This window comes from Lithobates pipiens, unplaced genomic scaffold, assembly GCF_037356315.1.
Source record: "Lithobates pipiens isolate NorthernLeopardFrog02 unplaced genomic scaffold, aLitPip1_a1.2 Scaffold_19, whole genome shotgun sequence".
Classification (NCBI taxonomy): domain Eukaryota; kingdom Metazoa; phylum Chordata; class Amphibia; order Anura; family Ranidae; genus Lithobates; species Lithobates pipiens.
Window position 1 is genome coordinate 457,500,533 of NW_027507764.1, and position 24,258 is coordinate 457,524,790.

Consider the following 24,258-nt stretch of genomic DNA (forward strand, 5'->3'; position numbering starts at 1 on the left):
ACTGAGTTGGCAGACAGAGGAGGACTCCGTGGAAGCCCACACAGATTTCACATGCAGAGATATAAGCTTACATGCACATTTCAGTGATTTTTTTAATGCATGTTGACATCAGTTGTCATGCACGTCTTATGTGCCCTCTTCACACCACAATGTTGATGTCACGTCAGTTTTTTTTCTGTGCAGAAAATTACATGCAGATTGCAGATTCCTGTGAAGCAAAAAATAAATAAAAATCTGCAGGCGACATCTGTTGTGGAGTAAAAAGGGCACATAGAGAACAATGTTTTTTTTTTATTTTATTTTTTTTATTTCAGTCCTCAGAGCATGTGCAGAAAAACGATGGTCTCTGCAGATGGTGTGAATGAGGCCTAAGGCCTTGTTGGGGCTCGTTCACACTATCTGCAGAGACCTACGGCTTTCTTCAGTAGACACACAGGAAACAATGGTTTCCCCATGAGTCTCGATCACACCAAAATGGAGGTGTGATGTCCGGAGCTGAGCTGTGCAAGATTATGCAGCATGTCTGCAGTTCCCCCTCACAGCTCCGCACTGAATCACCGACAAAAAAACAGGCAGCACCGCTCTGCATGCCTACCACGTGACAGGAAGTGGGAGGGAATACAGAACAGTGCTCTGTGAGCTTACAGCCAACCTTCTCCGGCTTGGATACTGCCGCTTGGGCAAGTTTCTGGAAGGGCACTAGCAGAGAACAGAGCGGAGGTATGTGGAGGGGAGAACAGATTGGCAGGCAGCCATGGTGGGGGGGGGGGCATGGACGGCAGGCAGCCATGGTGGGGGGGGCATGGACGGCAGGCAGCCATGGTGGGGGGGGCATGGACGGCAGGCAGCCATGGTGGGGGGGGCATGGACGGCAGGCAGCCATGGTGGGGGGGCATGGACGGCAGGCAGCCATGGTGGGGGGGCATGGACGGCAGGCAGCCATGGTGGGGGGGCATGGACGGCAGGCAGCCATGGTGGGGGGGCATGAACGGCAGGCAGCCATGGTGGGGGGGCATGGACGGCAGGCAGCCATGGTGGGGGGGCATGGACGGCAGGCAGCCATGGTGGGGGGGCATGGACGGCAGGCAGCCATGGTGGGGGGGCATGGACGGCAGGCAGCCATGGTGGGGGCATGATGACGACACATGATGTTATGCGATCTTGTGCATAACAGACACGCATGGAAACTGATGTCTGTCTACGTGCATGAAAACTAAGGTAAACTGATGCATCTGCAAGTGAAATCTTTTCCCATGCGGTTTTCTGCGTGGAGAAAAAAAAAAAAAAAACTGACGTGACAGCAACACTGTGGGGTGAACAGGGAAACTAACTGACATGCATGAAAACGGATGTTAACTCATATCTCTGCAAGTGAAAACTGTGTAGTTTTCCCATCAGTTTTCATGGTGTGAACCAGCCCTGAAAAGGATCTTCTTGAACACCTAAAGGATTATCGGACCAGACAAGACCTCCCTTTTTTCCCCAGGTACATGCCACTTGGAATCCATGTGAAAGCTAGCAAGTTCAGCTGTGCCAGGCAGACTGCAATCAAAGTGAAAAGTCTGAGTAGGGGTGCACGCCCGTCACCCTGTTATTGCAACAGAAACATGGATATCGGGACAAAAGGATGGCCGCACTCCCATAAACAATGCAATTATGATTTATTTCAGAATAAAAACAGCACTAGATGTACAGGCAGGGGTAAGCAGGTGACTCTTTTCACACGACTAGCGTGCATTGTCAGAACCTTGCAAAAATAATCACCATACACACAGAGATCTAGATCTCTATCAAAATATATGTCTTTATATACACAAAATTCCAACTATGTCAAAAGAACATTCGCTTCTATAAAAAGGAAACTAAAAGCATCTGTGAAGAAAAAAAAAACAAGATACAGCAGTATAAGACCACTTTCACACCGAGGCACTATAGCACATGTAAAGCACCTCTCCTCTCACGCCAGTGTGAAAGCCCGAGTGCTTCCACACTGGAGCGGTGCGCTGGCAGGACACTCAAAGTCCTGCAAGCAGCTTCTTTGAGGCGCTTTAGGTGCGGTGTATATATATCACTCCTAAAGCTCCCCTGCCCGTTGAAATCAATGGGCAGCACAGCCGAAGTGCCAGCACAGCCGCACTTTGTCGGCACTTTTAACCCTTTTTAGGCTGCTAGCAGAGGTTAAAAGCACCCCACTAGTGGCCAAAAAGCGTTGATAAAAACGACGGTAACGCGCCGCTAAAAATAGCAGCGCTTTACCACCGATGCCCGGCGCTGCTCAGTGCGAAAGTGTGCCCCCCGCTGAGACCACCGCCTGTGGAAGGGAATTCCACACCCTTGCCGCTCTTACAGTAAAGAACCCTCTATGTAGTTTAAAGTTAAACCTCTTTTCTTCTAACTTTAATGAGTGGCCACGAGTCTTATTAAACGCCCTTCCACAAAAAAGTTTTATCCCTATTGTGGGGTCACCAGTATGGTATTTGTCAATTGAAATCACATCCCCTCTCAAGCATCTCTTCTCCAAAGAGAATAAGTTCGGTGCTCGCAACCTTTCCTCATAACTAAATATCCTCCAGATCCTTTATTAGCTTTGTTGCCCTTCTTTGTAATAACTCCATTTCCAGTACATCCTTTGAGGACTGGTGCCCAGAACTGGACAGCATACTCTAAGTGAGGCCGGACCCGAGTCTTGTAGAGCGGGAGAATTATTGTTTTATCTCTGGAGTTAATCCCCTTTTTAATGCATGCCAATATTCTGTTGGCTTTGTTAGCAGCAGCCCAGGTCCTTTTCCATCCTAGATTCCTGCAGGAGGTCCCCCCCCCCCCGTGTAATGATTGCATTCATATTTTTGCCACCCAAATGCACCATTTTAGATTTTTCTACATTAAACCTCGCTTGCCAATCAACTAAAGAGAAAAAAAAAAAAAAAAAAAAAAAAAAAAGAAGGGGGGGGGGGGGGAGAGAAAAAACATTAAACTAAAAAATGAACACACCAAATAGTCTATATTAAAATTGTATACTCGTCTCCCATTGTAAGTTTTAATAAGGACGGAATAAATAAACATAGCACATAAACATAAAAAGGTCAAATCGCATTTTAATGATTACCGGTAATTTGATATTTTCATTACTCATTTGACACCCATGGAATTCGGTTTTGATCATCCTACAGTAGTCTTTAGCATGCTTAGTTATTCCGTCCTTAATAAACCTTTATGATGGGATACAAGCGTACATTTTCAATATAGACTAGTTGGCATGTTAGCAAAATATTGACTAAAAACTATCTTTTTTTGCTTTGATTGAATCTGTTTATTAGGATATCTATACTTCTGTATCTTGTTTTTCTTTACAGACACTTTATTTTGAGAAACGAATGTTCTTTTGTAATTTTGCGTATTTCTCCGTGAATGAGGACAATGGCTGGAATAATGCGTATAATCACCTAATTGGTCAACTGATCACAGAGAACATTTTAAACACACACACACACACACACACACACACACACACACACTAGGGCCGAAACAACTAATCGATTATGAAAATGGTAATCAATTTCATAATCGATCGGCCACTAACATAATTAGGTTAAATAAAAAAAATAAAAATTAACCCTTTATAGTACAAAAAGAGTAAATCCCTACTGTAAATATTACTTTCATTGTCTCATAGCAAAAAATTAACCCCTTACAGTAACGATTATTTGCTCTTTTTGTACTAATTTTCGATTTTTTTTTTAACCCCATTATGTTACTAAACATCTCAGACCTGGGCCACACCTGTTTTTTGGTGCTTTTTGCAGAAACACACTACAGTTCATTTACATGGTTTCCTATGGGACATGTTCATATCTGTGCTTTTTTCAGACGCTGCGTATTTGGAAAAGACAAGGACTTTTTTTTTTTTTTTTAACGCAAAAAAAACTGTGCCATTTAGTTTTTTTGGGTCAATATATTTTAATGGAGAAGCTGAAGAAAAGCATGCAATAATGCGTTTTTTAATCTGCCCAACAACAAATTATTTATTTTTTTCTTTTAAGGTTATTAACCAATGAATCGAAACAATAAAATCGGCCAACTAATCGATTATGAAAATAATCGTTAGTTGCAGCCCTAATATACACACACAGAGTGAAAAATTTAAGGGGGTCTGAATACTTTCCGGTCCCCAATTATATATATATATATATATATATATATATATATATATATATATATATATATATATATATATATATATATATATATATATATATATATATATATATATATATATATATACACATATATATACACACACATATACATATACACACACATACATATATATACATACACACACACACACACACACACACATATACATATACACACACACATATATCTCTCTCAGGTAACTACCTGCTCGTACGAGGTACAGCCAGACAGCCATCTAGAGAGTCTAAAGGTGCCCTGCATTGCACCTATGATTGTTTTTTTTTTTTTTTTTTTTTAACTGTAAATGAAGGTGCTTTTTTTTTTATTATTAAAAAGGTGAAGATATCCTTTAAGATTGTCTTTAGATGCTTGCAGTAGGAAAAAAATAAATAAATAAAAAAAAATAAAAAAAAAAACACAAAAAAATTATATCAATAAGGCTAAGAAAATCCTTTGTTCTGTAATCAAACAAGAAAGATTTTCATGCTTGTTGCTTTGGATATTTTTGCATGAATTGGATCTGGTCTCCAAAGCCAAGTACTAACAAATAGATTGGACAATCATTAAACATGTGCGCCCCCCGATATGCTCATCATGTGTATGGGGGCTTTGGTCTCAAACAGGAGGAAAACATGTAGAACAAAAGTTCATATAGGGGAGACTGATCAGATTTATCACTTTTGGAAAACTTATGTTTAGGTATACATTATTAGGTTAGACAAATCCCAGCCAGCAGACTAGTAAAATCACTTAATTTGCAGCTCACTTCTTACATTAATTCTAGAATGGGGAACCATTCCTCACCAGTTCAAAAAACAAAAAAAAAAAGGCGTTTGTTTAAACTAACGTTCACAGAAATGCTACTGGCTCTTACGAGAGAGAGTCAGCAAATTGTCCACCACTTTCAAGGGTGCATGCTTCAGAGACAGAATCCAGATGAAGTGCAAAAGGCGCACCTTTTCTGTTTTTCTATACTTAATAGTCATCTCACTATGATACAAAAGTAGTAAAAAGACCAATTCTATTAGATCCTCTTACCTAGCACATCTTCATAGTCCACCAGCTCGAACCACACCACAGCTACTGATGTCCATACTCCCAAGAGTGCGATCACCATGAACCAGGTAAAGAATGAGCTCCCGGAAAGGCCTCCTTTCTTCCCATTGTTGCCACTGGACCTCGCTTCTGAAAAGAATGGAAAATTATTTTTTTAAACAATCAATTTAGGCATTAAATAAACCATTTATGGCATTAAGGAGAGAACCTACAAGATCTAACTAGGGGTGCACTGAATGGAAATTTTGGTGCTGAAAATGCAGGATGCACTTTGCCAAAAACGACAGTTTAAAAAAAATATTTATATATAAAAAAAAATGTATTATAGTCCACTTTTTAATAATCATCAATTCAAATGAATATTAATTTATTGTTGCCAATTATTGGCAACTTTAGTGCAAGAAAGGTCAAGAAAAATGCAGTCTGCAGTCTCCAACCATCTACTCTCCTAAACACAATGCTAATAGTATTAGCAAAATTTCCATTTGGTGCACCTCTAGCAGACATGATACAAGAGATCAATGCAGTCTCACCAGTGCCCATCACAAGCAGCCTCACCAATGCCCATCATATCCAGTCTGACTGTGCCCAGCAGCCTCATCAGTGCTTGAAATATGCAGCCTGCCTGTGCCCAGATCAGAACGATGATCTCTGTGTGTCACGGAGTGGATCTGAATTGTCCAGGCTGCAGTAACAATGTCTTGTCTCCTGTCCTGGAGGACTGGGCGTGCCAGGATGACACTCCCGCAATAGGCGGCACTTGGGGTAGATCCTTCCCCCTTTTGGTATAGTTTTTTTTTTTTTAACCCTTTCAGCCGATACCAAAAACTGTTTGGCGGCCGAAATATCGGTGCACTTCTAGATCTAACATGTCAACATCAATGAGAAAGCAACGGTGGCCGCCAAGATATGTGGAGAAGAAACCAATCTTGTTCTCAAGCCTTGGCTGCACAGAGTGCAAGCTTAACGTAAATCACAGGTAATGTAAGGGAAAAGGCAGAGGTATTATATTTGTAAAGTTGCTTGGCACCCTTGGATATTTTAAAAGGAACTAGTTTGTTTTTAGTTATCCTTGGGTTAGTCCACAAAAACATAAAAAAATAAAAAGTAAATGCTATTAGGCTGCATCAATCACTGGACTATATTTCTGGAGGCCTCTAGCAACATTGCCTTTCCGGAGTTCACAGTTGACTTCCCCTTGTTCATGAAGTCTAAACACAATTACGGTGTTCTTCATAATAAAAAAAAAGCCCCTTCTATCAAATCAGTTCCAATTGTATGATGTTTTTGTCCAAATGTGCACACATACCGAAGAGTAAGGCTCGGTTCACACAGGGGCGGCACAACTTGCAGCGCGACTCACAGACGCAACGTGCAAACGACTTCAGCGGCGACTTGCAAAATGACTTCTGTATAGAAGTCAATGCAAGTCGCCCCAAAAGTAGTACAGGAACCTTTTTTTTCCAAGTCGGAGCGACTTGAGTCGCTCCTATTAGAACGGTTCCATAGTACAGAACGGAGCGCGACTTGTCAGGCGGTGAAGTCGCCTGGACAAGTCGCCCCTGTGTGAACCGAGCCCAACAATCCTCAAAAATTGGATTTTAACCACTTGAGATCCGCGCTATTGCCAAATGACGGCATTAGCGCGGACCTACATTTCCAGGACTACGTCTATTGACGTCGTCCTGGTTACGAGCGGCCTGCGCGCCCCCTGAGGGGCGCGCGCGGCGCGCTCTGTGATCGGCGAGTCCATGAGACTCGCCTGATCACCGATCCGTGTAAGGGGTCGATCCCGACCCCTTATCACGTGATCAGCTGTCAGCCAATGACAGCTGATCATGTGACAGAACGGAGCCGGTAATCGGCTATTATTCCTCCTCGCGCTGACAGCGCGAGGAGAGAAAAAAAAAGCCGATCACCGGCGGCCGTGATCGGGACATCAGTCCCGATCACGGCCAGCAATACAGCTGACCACCTGCCCCCTGCCAGTGCCCACCTGCCCACCGCAGTGCCATCCTGAATGAAAGTAAGTGCCCCCCATCAGTGCCACCCAGCAGTGCCCATAGTGCCCCCAGCGCCACCCACAGTGCCATCCAGCAGTGCCATCCAGCAGTGCCACCAACAGTGCCACCCACAGTGCCCACAATCTGCCGCAAAGGTGCTGCACCCCAGTGCCGCCCATCAGTGCCCAGCAGTGCCGCCCATCAGTGCCCAGCAGTGCCACCTATCAGAGCCACCTATCAGTGCCCATCAGTCCCATCTATCAGTGGTACCTATCAGTGCCCATCCGTGCCACTTATCCGTGCCGCCCATCCATGCCATCTTATCTGTGCCCATCTTTGCCCATCAGTGCCGCCTTATCTGTGCCTATTAGTGCCGCCTTAACTATGCCTATCAGTGCCCACCAATGCAGCCCATCAGTGCCCACCAATGCAGCCCATCAGTGCCCACCAATGCAGCCCATCAGTGCCCACCAATGCAGCCCATCAGTGCCCACCAATGCAGCCCATCAGTGCCCACCAATGCAGCCCATCAGTGCCCACCAATGCAGCCCATCAGTGCCCACCAATGCAGCCCATCAGTGCCCACCAATGCAGCCCATCAGTGCCCACCAATGCAGCCCATCAGTGCCCACCAATGCAGCCCATCAGTGCCCACCAATGCAGCCCATCAGTGCCCACCAATGCAGCCCATCAGTGCCCACCAATGCAGCCCATCAGTGCCCACCAATGCAGCCCATCAGTGCCCACCAATGCAGCCCATCAGTGCCCACCAATGCAGCCCATCAGTGCCCACCAATGCAGCCCATCAGTGCCCACCAATGCAGCCCATCAGTGCCCACCAATGCAGCCCATCAGTGCCCACCAATGCAGCCCATCAGTGCCCACCAATGCAGCCCATCAGTGCCCACCAATGCAGCCCATCAGTGCCCACCAATGCAGCCCATCAGTGCCCACCAATGCAGCCCATCAGTGCCCACCAATGCAGCCCATCAGTGCCGCCTAATCAGCGCACTTCAATGAAGGAGAAAAATGACCCGTTTGCAAAATTGTATAACAAACTATTAAAACATGATTTTTTATTTTTATTTTTTTGCATCTTTTTTTGTTTGTTTAGCAAAAAATAAAACTCCGAGCTGTAACTAAATACCACCAAAAGAAAGCTCTATTTGTGGGAAAAAAATGATAAAAATTTCATTTGGGTACAGTGTTGCATGACCGCGCAATTGTCATTCAAAGTGCATCAGCGCTGAAAGCTGAAAATTGGTCTGGGACTGAGGGGGGTTTAAGTGCCCAGTAAGCAAGTGGTTAAAAGGCAATTATGGGGAAAAAAATAAAATAAAAAGTAGGATTTATTGATGCAAAATACGAGTCAAAAAACTAAATTCTTATGGAAACAAGCCACAAGAAAAACATATGTACATGCATGGAAAGCATTACATAATTATAGACAAAAAGGTGGTAGACTCCTACTACAGGTATAAACCATCCAATCCAAGCGGGTAGCCTAGAAGGCAAGTAGTGAAAGTCCACTGTATCAATAAATTCTACTTTTTTATATTAAAAATTAAAGAAAAATATAAAATATATATTTTATTATACTTTTTCTTTTTTCATAATTGCCTTTAAAATCCCATTTTTGAGGTTAGTCTTCAATGTTTAGCGGGATGATGGCAATTTATACGCCAACCTATGGAAGTCGATCAATTTGCTAATGTGCACACATACTCTATATGCACTGGGCAGACATCCCTAAACCTAGCTAGTCTCAAAGAATACTGACCAGGAAATTCTAATCCAAACAATTCACACTAAACGAATTTACGTTTTTTGAGGTTTCGATCACGTTAGGGAGATTTCCCAAAGACACAACAGAAAAAAGAAAAAAAAAATTTAAACTGTTTTTTCCAAAACAGATTTCCCCTCACCTAGCACAATATTTTGGATTTCACTTTCTGTGACAATAATTACCGAAAACAATCAGTCAATAAAACCCTGAACAAAAAATTCCATCCTGCACCTATATGGCCTTGGTGCAAGGCCAACAACGATACCATGAAAAACCAAAACAGCAAAAAGGACCAGCATAACAAAAAGTTAAAGTCCTCAAATCTTTATGGAGCTCTTGGCTGTAATGATACAGATCTAAAAACATAAGAAAAAACATTTAAGCCAAATTTATTCTGTTTAAAAGAGAAGAAAAGAGAAGTGAAGTGTGGGATCCAACAAAAAACACACATGCTTACCTAGATTGGTGCAGCAGCCTCCCCCCAGCTCTACACCAAGAATTGAGCAATCAAAGTTCACTGATCGCTCAGTTCTTGGGTCCGCTCTGAGGACAGAACAGTGCCTGCCAGTCACCGCTCTGTGCTCTGCCCCTCCAGCATCAACTGAATCGCTGGACTGCGGAAGTGGTAGATGTGGCTGGCTCGGGTTCTGGGCTGAGACAGCTGGTGATCAGACATCTGGGCAGATCCTGACATAGTTGGGATCCCTTCAGAGCCTGAAACGACTCAGATGTCAGCCGACAGTGCGCTAAATCTGGGTCACAGGGGTGCACTCATGAAGCCCACAGGAGAAATATAGCCAAAAGAGTTTTGGCCATAAACAATGTGGTCATTAGAACCAAAAATGTCAGTAAAGTTTGGGAGGTCTTTAACCTTAGGTTTGCTGGCCATTTTTGGTCTTTAAAATATTCAAAGCCAACACACAAAGAAGATTTGTGCTATAGATCTATCCATACACTTTCATACAAACCTATAGCGGTCCCTTTTACCTAGAGCAAGTTAAGACATTTTAAAAAGGTTTTGTTCCCTACACGCTATGATCTTAAAATTTAATTAGTACATATGCATGTTTATAACTTTTTTTTTTTTTGGAGGAACAAAACAACAAACACACACACGCACACTTGTGACGGCATTATTACTCCTATTTCTAAGATGACAGCTCCCAGAGAGACAAAAACCCACAACTGTGCTCTCCTCGAAAAGAATGAAGACAATGTGTATCCTGCAAACAATGCAGTCTTTTCATCACCAACAACTGTAGCCAACAGCATTGTATCCTTTCCCGCATCTCAAGGACACCAAAATACAACATGCCAGGAGCTGATAAAATTATCCAAAGAGACTAAATTTCAGAAACAAAAAGGAGTATTTAATAATCCCTTGTCACTGGCATTGACACGCAAAAAAGTAAAGTGTTCCATCAAGGCAAATTCCATTTCTGCATCCGTAGCCATCTTTACCCCCTAATAAATGCATCACCTTTTACACTGCAGCCATCGATTGACGCATTTAAGTAATAAATCCTGTTTACATTGTACATTGCAGTGGCAGCTCCACAGCACACTGGCTGCAATTATGCCACTTGAAGTGTTGTCACTGCTCAAAGTCTGCTAAAAGTGGAACCCACCACTGACATGAATCTTCCACTCAAAAAGTTGACTGACAGCGTAGCACCTGTCTGTGTCATGCTCCAAAAATTTCCCCCATAGTACCTTCCCGTGTCCTGCCCTAGAGCAAGGTTCCCCCATAGTACCTTCCCGTGTCCTGCCCTAGAGCAAGGTTCCCCCCATAGTACCTTCCCGTGTCCTGCCCTAGAGCAAGGTTCCCCCCATAGTACCTTCCCGTGTCCTGCCCTAGAGCAAGGTTCCCCCATAGTACCTTCCCGTGTCCTGCCCTAGAGCAAGGTTCCCCCCATAGTACCTTCCCGTGTCCTGCCCTAGAGCAAGTTTCCCCCATAGTACCTTCCCGTGTCCTGACCTAGAGCAAGTTTCCCCCATAGTACCTTGCCGTATCCTGTCCTAGGGCATGTTCCCTCCCACAGTACCTTCCCATGGAGCACGTTCCCTCCCACAATACCTTCCCGTGTCATGCCCTGGAGCATGTTTCCCCCCACAGTACACACAGTAAGCAAGCTCCCCCTCCCCCCCCACAGGACATTCCCGTGTCCTGTCCTAGGGCATGTTCCCTCCCATAGTACCTTCATGTGCCATGCTTCAGAGTAAGTTTCTCCATTGTATCTTCCTCGTCATGCCCCAGGGCAAGTCTCCCTCATAGTACTTTCCTGTGCTATGCCCCAGTGCAAGTTTCCTCCTAGTGTCATTTGACTACACGGCATCACACTACAACTTGACTATGCATTTATTCCATTACTGGCCAACTAGGAATCAGTGCAGTTTACTTTTCCATATGTCCCCGGGGCTCTCCTATCCAATCTGGAACCTTCGAGTCCTAAAAACCATCCAAAAACCAATGAAAAATCCCTCACAGGTGTTCCAGAATCTCTTATGCAAGCAGATTAATTACTTCCATCAAAGTCTTACTCCCTAGAATTATTCACAAGCTGTTTTGGTACAGTGTATTCCACCGACTATTTATATAAAACTTTCTGCTTTCACTGATGCTATTTTGATAGAAGCAAAGTCAATCTGCCAGCAAAAGTGACACCAGTAGAGATCATTCTAATTTTATTTCTCTACTCACTCCCACCTAAGCAGAGTAGCATGCCATATGTTGTGCAAACAAGTACAGATATGTATCCATGCAAACCGTAGAGTATAAAAAATAAAAAAACACACCCCATACAACTTTATATTCTGATTTGTAGAGCATTCGCATGTGTTCCCGAGAGACACTAATCACTCTTCGATGCACAGTGAGGTAATGTTATTTTGAGTTGAAAAAAAAATACCGAATGAGGTCGCTTTTTTTTTTCCTTGGTATTTTTAGCCAAATACCTTTATTACAGCTTAATGTTATATAGGAGGTTATGGAGAGGTTTTGTACGGTGTTAAAAAAAAAATTAAAATAAAAAAACACACACAAAGCACCTAAAAAATAAAAAAAAAAATAAAAAAAAAGGCACTCAAAAATTATAACTATAAAGTTCCTAAAGTTTTTTGGGGGAAAATTTTTTTTTTCTGGAGGACGATATTTCCTGTTAGACCCAAATGTACATTTATATTAGTCCACATTTCTGTCATCTCCTGGCACTTGTAGTGTACGGTGCCTACAATAGTCTGATAAAGCCGCACACTCTTAGCCAGGAGAGAAAAGAAAAAGAAAAAGAAAAAGAAAAAGAAAAAGAAAAAGAAAAAGAAAAAGAAAAAGAAAAAGAAAAAGAAAAAGAAAAAGAAAAAGAAAAAGAAAAAGAAAAAGAAAAAGAAAAAGAAAAAGAAAAAGAAAAAGAAAAAGAAAAAGAAAAAGAAAAAGAAAAAGAAAAAGAAAAAGAAAAAGAAAAAGAAAAAGAAAAAGAAAAAGAAAAAGAAAAAGAAAAAGAAAAAGAAAAAGAAAAAGAAAAAGAAAAAGAAAAAGAAAAAGAAAAAGAAAAAGAAAGAGGCCTCGGCTATAGCTTTGAGGGTGAATCAGCTAGATGGCTCTTGGACTGTTCTGGGGTCAATGTAGATAGAAACCAAAGTCATCTACGTAATAAGGGTAATATTTAAGAAGCAGTGAATGCGACACCAAGCATTCACTGTGGTGAATCTTGGTTTAAAAGAAAAAATTATATAATAATAATTATAACACCATCACTAATAATACATACATGTGCATATACACACACACTGTATATTTTTTTCATATGTATTGTAATATACACAAAACTTTGACAGCACGTATGACAATAGCAGCAAAGGCCCCTTGAAGGCATAAACGCTACATTACACTTTATGCATTTATTCATATTTCCGTTGCCTTGCAAACCTCAAAGCCTTCACTTGCAATTTTTATCATCTCAGACTATAAAAGACATTTCTCTTTCCACATGAAATGCAGTACCTGTATCTTCAGCCATGCCTCAGGCACAGTGTGCCCATAGAGATCTGTGAAATGATCACCCAAGGAAAGTCTTCAGCTCCTGAAAGTAAAGCCCAAGAATGGAACCCGCATCCCCCATCCAGCGGGGGTGAAATGGCTGTGCAGTCAAGTCAGCTAGATTCCGAAACAAGACCTGCCCTGCAAGGCTGCTGGAAGTCTATTAATAGGAGTCCTGCCTTCTGGAGCCAAACTCTTGCAGGCACTCATATGGAAATCCTGCGCTATATAACAAGTAGGCTACAAATGCTTAACTCCTTCCCATCCAAAAGAAAAAAAAAAATAATAATATGACCCAATACTGTATGCTGGCAGTTCCAAGCAAAGTGTGCCAGTGTTCTCGGTGTACCACATAGCAGATGATGAAAAGTGTGTGCAATCAGCTCTGCACCATATAATCCAGGACTATTTGAAGAGTGAATTAGAGCAGACTGCTGTACAGCTGGCTCCGGCCACATATATCCAATCAAGCCATTTACTTTAGTGCTTCGCTTCAACAGCAACTGCAGAATCTGCCCAGAAATAAAAGCTCTGTTGGCATTTTCCTCTACAAGTCTAAACAATCTTTCAATGGAGAATACAAAGGGAACATACACCCTAAAAACAGGACGGAAATCCTGCTACAGTTTATACAAAATGTCATGAATTGTGATTATATGAATTTTTATTTTTTGTTTTTTTAACATGCTAGTTAAAAATAGTCAGTGACAAACAGACTGGGAATAACAAAAAAACTCACTATAAAAAACGTAAGCAAACAAAAGTATTGACGCTACAAATAAAAACTAGCAGGCCAGTTAGTCACATGACAGTCTATGGCTACCACAGCTGTGTTCTTTTAAAGCAGGGGTGCCCAACATGTGGCCCGCGGAGCCCTCTGATGTGGCCCATGACCTCCTGCTTTGGGATAGAATAGAAAGAATACTGTCATTAAAAGTCAGTTTATTACTAAAATCACAGTGTATATATGGGCATGTCTTTTCTGCAGTGGTTACTGGGCTGCTTTCAAACTGATCCACAGGTGTAGAGCAATTTACCTGCGGGGTTACCTGCACTGAGCCGTAGACTTCTATTATTACCTGCGAGTTTGTTGAGCTTTCTGAAAGTGCACCAAACCTGCAGAATATAATAGAAGTCTATTGCAAACTGCAAGAAAGCCAAAAGGTACATTGCGTTACACACGTGGTGCGGGTAAACCGCATCGCATCAGTGTGAAAGCAGCCTTGGACCCCTTTCACATGGTCAGTCCAACCAATTGGGCCCTCCATTCACCTCTAAGTAGTGGCAGATGTAAACCAACTTGTGTTCTACCTCCAATGCGTATCGTGGGCTGCGTCCATATCTGCTCTCCAAATGCAGAGTGGACACGGACATGCCATCCACCCACTCCACTCATTGTGGCCCGCGACCAGTTACCAAGTCTCTTAAGTTGCCCTTGTTCTTCAAAAGGTTGGGCACCCCTGTTTTAATGGGTTCCTTGACTACAGGTGTATCTGTGAGCACTTTAGAGGACAGTTTATAGCAGGAAAAGTGGTCAATATTGACAGCCAAAAAAAGTTGATAGACTTACCCAAGGGGTCAAATAAATTGGCTGGGGGTTAAAAGGGGTCAGTAAACATCTGGGGGTCTATAGGTGGTTGATAAGTAGCCAGTTAATTTTGGTTAATCTTTTTTAGATCTCTGTAGAGCTCCATGCCAATCCCAAGTCCTGAAGGCAAGATGGCTAGCAAAGAGACAGTGTTACCCAGGGTTGGATGGTCAGTCCCTCGGGAGAGCAGCCTTGAGTTTTCTATTAGCATGCGCAGTCACTGGCCTTGTACACTAACTTACCCAGAGCCGTTTGTGACCTTCCACCCTACCCCTTCCAGAAAGGATATACTACTCCACCTCAAAAGCTGGTAGATAGCCAGCGAGTAGGACCCACTTGCTAATATCAAGGTGTGTCAAAAGTATTCATAAGAATATTTACTGGTTGGATTCATAGCACTGTTTACCCATTAAATAATGCCTGTGTGCCTTTTATGTGCTGATACAATGAAACCTTTGATATAAAAATTGATTTACATAAAATATATTTGTTAGATTAACATTTTGAAACGTCTTGAAGGGATCTATGAGCTGCAGTGTCTAGGAACACCTGGCAAAGTAACTCAGGCAACATGGAAACAAGCAAATGAACTTGTAATGCCACCGTACCAAACTTCGGAAATTCCAAGCAATTTGTCTTAAAGGAAGTATAAAGCTTCCCCCCCCACTTTTTACATATTTGGTCAGCAATAAATATAGTAAAATGTGACATTGTTTGTGGACATAATACTGTCCTTGATCCCGCCAGAAGATTTAGCTCTAGGCCGTTTTCTATTTCTCAACTTGTAAATGGTCGGTCAATTGCTTGTTTAGTCTAGGGGAGAATAAGAGCGGTTTTACCTTCCTGATCCTCCACTCCTCTGATGCACTGTCCCTCAGCGTCATGTCCAATACAGAGCTATGAACTCTGCATTGGTCTTGGTGACATTAGGACCTTAGACCACTAGAACGGAGGGAAGACGATGCTGCAGGGACCAGTCTAGCAGTGCAGAGGATCGGGTAAACAAGTTTACCTTAACAAGTCCCCTAGACTAAAACAAGCGATGAACCCTCAGAGTGTGGGCACAGCCATCATTAATTGTAGTACACATGGGCTGAATGTCCAGCGGCATCGGCCGCTTCAACAGAAAACGGCTGACATTCGGCCAGTGTGTACTGCAATTTGGGGCATGACAGAAAAGGGTCTGCCAATCGGCTCCCAATCAGTGCTCTCAGTCAATGGCCAAGAGCGCTGACCGGAGTGTTCTGGTAGGGGGACCGCCACCCTGTCAGGACACAATAGAACAGCACATCGGATTGTTAGTACAGCAGCTCCTCCTGAGCCATCAGTTTTTTTTTTTGCTCCACTAGAAGAGGTAGATACAGTGGTGTGAAAAAGTGTTTGCCCCCTTCCTCATTTCCTGTTCCTTTGCATGTTTGTCACACTTAAGTGTTTCGGAACATCAAACCAATTTAAACAATAGTCAAGGACAACACAAGTAAACACAAAATGCAATTTGTAAATGAAGGTGTTTATTATTAAAAGGTGAAAAAAAATCCAAACCATCATGGCCCTGTGTGAAAAAGTGATTGCCCCCTAAACCTAATAACTGGTTGGGCCACCCTTAGCAGCAACAACTGCAACCAAGCGTTTGGGATAACGTGCAATGAGGCTTTTACAGCGTCCTGGAGGAATTTTGGCCCACTCATCTTTGCAGAATTGTCCCAATTCAGTTACATTAGAGGGTTTTCGAGCATGAACGGCCTTTTTAAGGTCATACCACAACATCTCAATAGGATTCAGTTCAGGACTTTGGCTAGGCCACTCCAAAGTCTTCATTTTGTTTTTCTTCAGCCATTCGGTGGTGGACTTGCTGGTGTGTTTAGGATCATTGTCCTGCTGCAGAACCCAAGTTCGTTTCAGCTTGAGTACACGAACAGATGGTCGGACATTCTCCTTCAGGATCTCTTGGTAGACAGCAGAATTCATAGTTCCTTTTATCACGGCAAGTCTTCCAGGTCCTGAAGCAGCAAAACAGCCCCAGACCATCACACTACCACCACCATATTTTACTGTTGGTATAATGTTCTTTTTATGAAATGCAGTGTTCCTTCTACGCCAGATATACTTGGACACACACCTTCCAAAGAGTTCCACTTTTGTCTCATCGGTCCACAGAATGTTGTCCCAAAAGTCTTGGGGATCATCAAGATGTGTTGTGGAGAAATTGAGACGAGCTTTGATGTTCTTTTTGCTCAGCAGTGGTTTTCTCCTTGGAACTCTGCCATGCAGGCCATTTTTGCCCAGTCTTTTCCTGATGGTGGAGGCATGAACGCTGACCTTAACTGAGGCAAGTGAGGCCTGCAGTTCCTTGGACGTTGTTGTGGGGTCTTTTGTGACCTCTTGGATGAGTCGTCGCTGTGCTCTTGGGGTAATTTTGGGCGGCCGGCCACTCCTGGGAAGGTTCACCACTGTTCCATGTCTTCGCCATTTGTGGATAATGGCTCTCACTGTGGTTCGCTGGATTCCCAAAGCTTTGGAAATGGCTTTATAACCCTTTCCAGACTGATAGATCTCAACTACTTTCTTTCTCAATTGTTCCTGAATTTCTTTGGGTCTCGGCATGATGTGTAGCTTTTAAGGATCTTCTGGTGGACCTTACTGTGTCAAGCAGCTACTATTTAAGTGATGCCTTGATTGTGAACAGGTGTGGCAATAATCAGGCCTGGGTGTGGCTAGAGAAATTGAACTCAGGTGTGGACAACCACAGTTATAGTATGTTTTAACAAGGGGGGCAATCACTTTTTCACACAGGGCCATGATGGTTTGGATTTTTTTTCACCTTTAATAATAAACACCTTCATTTACAAATTGCATTTTGTGTTTACTTGTGTTGTCCTTGACTATTGTTTAAATTGGTTTGATGTTCCGAAACACTTAAGTGTGACAAACATGCAAAGGAACAGGAAATGAGGAAGGGGGCAAACACTTTTTCACACCACTGTATCTGGGGGAAGACCATAACTTCCTGAATCCCTCCATAAATACACCGAAGGAGTGAGTATAGACACCCTAGGACTGGGAGGTTTGCAGATTTACAAAGTGGTGGGGGGGCCAAACAAACACACACCCATATCTAAAGACTGGTAATTGGTTTTGGATCCACATTACAAACGTGATGATTTTCTAGAACAAACGTGAATAATAATATTTTTTAATTATTATTATTATTATTTAACTCCCATCCACCTACCGTATGTTGTTGGGCAAAGCGTTGCACTATGGGAAGCTGCGGAGAAGGGTCTGACCTGGAATTGCAGACTAACAACCAAGAGTGCATGGGCAGGTCACAGAACAGTTGCGCACGTTAAAGCTACATTTTCTGTTTACATGTGCCAATGATTTACACAGTGCATCTGTTTCACAGCCCAAAGTTGGAACAGAATAAACACACCACTGAACCTTGACCTCCTGAATATTTAAATACATCTTCATGTCTTGCTCTCCAGACTACCAGCAATAAATCAATATTGGGTGCTACTGTTTACCTATACAGCATGTTCGAACACGTCTGTATGTGTTATACCAGCTAAATGTACAACAAAAAATAAAATCTCTCTCTCTCTCTCTCTTTATATAATGTTCGGGAGTTCCAAGTTTTTTTTTGCTAAAAATTTAAGTAATTTTGTTTTCCCACAAACAGCTTCCTATTGGTCATTACTGTGTTTTTGCTATAATCAAAAAAAAAAAAAAAAAAAGAAGACCAAAAAAAATAAATATAATAAAAATGGCATATATTGATTTCCACAAAATGTTTTTACTTTTATTCCTATTACAAGGAATGTAAACATCCCTTGTAATAGAAAAAAAAAAAGCATGACAGGACCTCTTAAATATGAGATCTGGGGTCAAAAAGACCCCAGATCTCGTATTTGGACTTGAAGGCACTTTTTCTTTTTTTTTTTTTTTTTTTTTTTTTTTTAAGAAGTATGGGTGAAAGTGATGTTTTGATGTCGCTTCCGCCCTGCTATGGTATGGAGACGGATGGGGGCCATCTTCCCCTCACTCGTCTCCATACCTAGCCACGACAAGGACGCGATCGCCGGGCACCGGATTGTGCCGCCACCAATAAAAGTGATCTCGCGGCCCAACACAGAGTCAAAGGGGTTATGGCAGCTAGCTGCTGCCATAACAATGAGATCCGTCCCCAAAATAGGGACGTACATCAGCGTGGGGCGACATTGCTCAGCCCTGAAACACCGAAATAAAAAACAAACAGTTTCTTTTTGTAGATTTCTGTTTCTTCATCTGCAGATGAAAGGGATGAACAAATGTTCCTCTGTTTAACCCCTAATAACCCTTATTTACTCCCTATTCTCCTCCATTTCATTATTATTTTCCTGCTTTTTTTCCACGTCTATTTTATAAACTATAAACAAATCAAAACTTTTGCTTTGTTAGTGAATATTTTTACACATTTCACATTGAAAAGTGCTAAAAATCGGTGCATCCCTATGTAAAATGATGGGTGTAGCTATTATATATCAAGATTGCTTTATTTATTTTTTTAAACAAAAAGTAGAGATTTGCTTTAGGGCTGCATTCACACTTTAGCGTTTTGAATCGCAGGCAGATTTTGCTTGAAAAAGCCATTTATTTGAGTGACACTTAAAATCGTGGTGCGGGTCTGCCACGATAAATCCCGCTGAAATCACGGCAAACAGGTATTGTGTGAAGCACGGACACCCAAAAGTAGCGCCAAACTTTTCTTGAGCAACATTCCTCACGCGATGTGTGTTGCCGCGATTGTCGCACTGCGATTTTCAGTGTCATTCAAATGAAAAGGCATCTCAAATGCAAGTCCCGCGATTTGTCATTCATACGTCGGCACTTTGAAATCACGAGCAGAATCGTGGCAAATCTGCCCACGAGTCAAAATGCTGAAGTGTGAATGCAGCCCAAATGTGCATTCTGGCATGATATTGCAGATCGTTAAACTGAGAAGAAAATACAGGATACGTTTTACTAGGTGACCAGATGCTCTACTTAAGTTGTTCTAGGATGAGCCCGGCTTCCGCCCCCTGCCGAGAGAAGAACCAGTGGGATGCCAAGCTCCATGAATCAGCATGCTCAGATGTGACAGGTGCTCTGTGCAGGTGACTCTGCTCTCCCCAAGTGTAACAGAACATTAGGAATTGCAATTACTACAGCCTAGCCTAGTGCATATCCAATATTGAAGGAATAGTGATAGAAACAGATATCTACTCCCAAACATCGCAATAATGAAAGCTCATCAGGCCACATGCGTGGCTATTCACTCAGAGAACCACGACCTCCAACCAAAGTAAGGGGGCACCAACTAGCCAACGTGTTTCAAAGGACCACCCTTTTTCTTTAGAACCTAGTTTTGGAGAAAAAAAAAAAAAAAAAAAAAAAAAAAAAGCTTCACTTGCCACTATTTATATCCTACAGACACACCCACAACCTGGGATGGGAGCCATGGCCCCGCCTCCTCATATGGAATAGGGGAGGGGAGATGAGGCCAATTGTGAGCTTGCATGCCAGTATGAGGACACTGGAGCATTAGGGAGCCGTACTGGCATGTCCATAATAAAAAATGATGTACTGTAACCCAATTCCCATAAAGATAGGAACACTGAATAAAATTTATATATATATATATATATATATATATATATATATATATATATATATATATATATATATATATATATATATATATATTTTTTTTTTTTTTAATTACACACGCTAGAGAATAAAATGGTGGTTGTTGCAATATTTTATGTCGCACTGTATTTGTGCAGTGCTCTTTCAATTGCAATTTCGTTTTGAGAAATTTTCTTTAACCGGTTCCCGACCGGCGCACGCCGATGTACGTCGGCAGAATGGCACGGGCAGGCATATTGGTGTACAGGTACGTCCAATCTTTATTGCCGCCCTGCCATCACAAGCGCACTCGCGTGCCGGTCGGGACTCCCGTGAGTCCGGTCACAGGTCCCACGGACTCGATCCCTGCGGGCATACCCGCGCTCATCTCACGGGGCGGCTGAACGGAGAAATGCTGTTGTAAACAGCATTTCCCCATTATGCCTAGCAACTAGTGACCCTGATCTCTGCTCCATGTGATTGGAGCAGAGATCAGTGTTCACTAAATGAAAGCCCAACACCTCAAAGTTAGTGACACACCCCTAGGAGCACTTAACCCCTTCACTGTCATTAACACAGGAATCACTGCATTTATATAGCCGTGATTGCTGTATAAATGACAATGGTTCCAAAAATGCGTCAAAAATGTCCGATGTGTCCGCCATAATGTCACAGTATGTATGTGTGTGTGTGTGTGTGTGTGTGTGTGTGTGTGTGTGTGTGTGTGTGTGTGTGTGTGTGTGTGTGTGTGTGTGTGTGTGTGTGTGTATCATACATATTAAAAAAAAAAAAAAAAAAAAAAAAATCGCTGATCGCCCACCATTACTAGGAAAAAAAAATTTTTTTAGAAAAATGCCATAAAACTATCCCCCATGAAACGCTATAACTTTTGCGCAAACCAATCAATAAATCGCTTATTGCGATTTTTTTTACCAAAAATATGTAGAAGAATACATATTCGGCCTAAACTGAGGGAAAAAATGTTTTTATATTATATCTTTGGGGGATATTATAACAAAAAGTAAAAAATAATGCATTTTTTTTCAAAATTGTCGCTCTATTTTTAAGTAAAACTAGTAAAGTTAGCTTTTTTTGTATAATGTGAAAGATTTTACTTCGCGAGAATCAGGATCTTTTTATTGTAAAAAAAATAAAAATAAAATCGTGATTCTCATTTTGGCCAGAATCATGCAGCTCTTTTTATTTTTTTTATTAAAATGTATATGTATATATTATATATATATATATATATATATATATATATATATATATATATATATATATATATATATATATATATATATTCTATATCAGGTCGCATTTGCGACTAGAATTAGCGACCTGGCAACTGGGGCGGCACAGCTGGGGTATCCTGTCTCAGTGAGGACCCCCCACCCCCCGACGCACGATCACGGTAATCGAGGCCGCAGATTAGCAGCCTTCTGCAGTGCTAGACTTCCTTCTGGAATCTGGTGCCCTCTTGTGGTGGCCATTGGTATGACATCTAGCAATGCTAATGGAGCTTCCCCTGCCTATAAAAATTAAACAATCTTAACCACTGGCCACTTAAACCCCCTTCCTAACCAGACCAATTTTCAGCTTTTGGTGCTCTCACACTTTGAATGACAATCACTCAGTCATACCCATATGAAATGTTTGTCCTTTTTTTTCTCACACAAATAGAGCTTTCTTTTGGTGGTATTTAATCACCACTGGGTTTTTTTTTTTTTGCGCTATCAAAAAAAGACAGAAAATTCGGTAAAAAAAAAAAAAATCTGTTTCCATTAAAATTTATTGCAGACTATTGGAGCATTGCACAGTGTGGCAGAGTATTGGCAGAGTATTGTTACTGAGAAGCGCTGTGGGCACTACACATCCAGCCCACAGCGCTGCTGTCATCTCTCCCCTCTCACTGTACCGATCGAACAGTCATTTGACAGAGCGATCACGTGGTAAACGGCCACTATCAGCTGCCGTTTACCGCGATCCAGAGGACCCAGATGTTCCCACAGCAAGATTCTGGGGAGGACGTCCACCCAGAATAAGCCAACTGTGCTGTAGCCATGTTTCGGGCTATGGTCCGGTCGGCATGTGGTAAATTTAAAAACAGAAAGACGACTAGAATCAAACATCATATATAGGCATTTAACTTGTGTAGGTAATGAATATATTCTGATGTGACACCAAGTGTTTAATGATTTAACACTTGACGTCACATCAGAATATATTCATTGCCTACACACGTTAAATGCATAATATTATTATAATATATATATTCATTTGTCTGTGTAAGATTGGTTCATTTTTATATTGAAAATAAAGCTGTCAGTGGTTTAAAAAAAAAAAAAAAAAACCTGGCTCCTAACATTTTTTGCTGGCTCCTAGATTCCAAGCAAAATTTGTCAAGGATGGAGACAGGGATTATATGTTTCAGGAACAAATTATGCTCGCAATCCAAGGTTTTAATGTGTGTGTGTGTGTGTGTGTGTGTGTGTGTGTGTGTGTGTGTGTGTGTGTGTGTGTGTGTGTGTGTGTGTGTGTGTGTGTGTGTGTGTGTGTGTGTGTGCGCACACAATTCCAGAGATGTTCGAATCAGGTTCAAGTCTGGGCTCTGGGTGGGCCACTCAAGGAAAATCACAGTTGTCCCGTAGCCACTCCTTTGTTATCTTAGCTGTGTGCTTAAGGTAGTTGTCCTGTTGGAAGATGAACCTTTTCCTCAGTCTGAGGTGCAGAGCGAACTGGAGCAGGTTTTCATCAAGGATGTCCATGTACATTGCTGCATTCCTCTTTTCCTCAACCCTGACTAGTTTCCCCATTTCCACAGAATGACACTGCCACCACCATGCTTCACTGTAAGGATGCTATAGGTCAGGTGATGAGCGGTGCCTGGTTTCCTCCAGACAGGACACTTGCCATTCTTGGTTTCATCAGACCAGAGAATTTTGTTTCTCACGGTCTGAAAGTCCTTCAGGTGCCTCTTGGCAAACTTCAGGCGGGCATGCCTTTTACTGAGAAGTGGCTTCTGTTTGGCCACTTTACTATACAGGCCTGATTGGCAGAGTGCTACAGAGATGGTCGTCCTTCTGGAAGGTTCTCCTCTCCCCACAGAGAAATGCTGGAGCTCTGTCAGAGTGACCATTGATCACCAACCTTACTAAGGTCCTTCTCCCCTGATTGCTCAGTTTGGCTGAGTGGCTCGCTCTAGGAAGGGTCCTGGTAATTTCAAACATCTTCCATTTACAAGTGATTGAGGCCTCTGTGTTCATTGGGACCTGCAGAAATTGTTCTGTACCCTTCCCCACATCAATACAATCTTGTATCGGAGGTCTACAGACAACTCCTTGGACTTCAGGGCTTGGTGCGGGCTCTGACATGCATTGTAAACTGTGGGACCTTAGACAGATGTGTACCTTTCCAAACCATGTCCAATCAACCGATTTTACCAGAGGTGGACGCCAATTAAGTTGTAGAAACATCTCAAGGATGATCAATGGAAACAGGATGCACCTGAGCTCAATTTTGAGCGTCATGGCAAAGGCTTAGAATATTTGTGTTTTTTGTTTGTTTTTTTTATAAATTTTCCTTATAAATTTGCAAAGACTTCAAACAAGCTTCTTTCACGTTATTATGGGGTATTGTTTGTAGAATTTTGTGGAAAATAATGAAGTTCCATTTTGGAAAAAGGCTGTAACAGAACGTGGAAAAAGCAAAGCACTGTGAACACTTTCCAGATGTATTGTGTATGTATGTTTGTATAAACACACACCTAAAAGTTTAAGAGGGACTCTAAGACACCCTAAAATGCCAAACATGATATACTTACCTGTTCAATGGATCTGCACAGAGCAGCCCCAATCTGCACCTTCCCCCACAGCAATCTGCTAGCTACAGGGACACTCTTGAGGACTTGCTCCCTAGCCAATCCTGGGTGTCCATTAATACACAGAGC

At 42.2% G+C, this 24,258-nt stretch overlaps 1 protein-coding gene across 17 annotated transcripts in view; it reads right to left on the minus strand.

The window, feature by feature from the left end:
* ASPH (aspartate beta-hydroxylase) overlaps positions 1-24,258 on the minus strand; it is a 334,747-nt gene that overhangs the window by 278,756 nt on the left and 31,733 nt on the right. For 11 of the 17 annotated variants that reach the window (XM_077492757.1, XM_077492759.1, XM_077492762.1 and 8 more), the window contains exon 2: positions 5,236-5,382. In XM_077492757.1, the coding sequence (XP_077348883.1) occupies positions 5,236-5,382 (147 nt within the window). Of the gene's footprint in view, positions 1-5,235; positions 5,383-5,786; positions 5,955-13,039; positions 13,360-24,258 lie in introns of those variants that run through there. The other 6 variants (XM_077492760.1, XM_077492758.1, XM_077492764.1 and 3 more) reach the window with 5 other exon arrangements.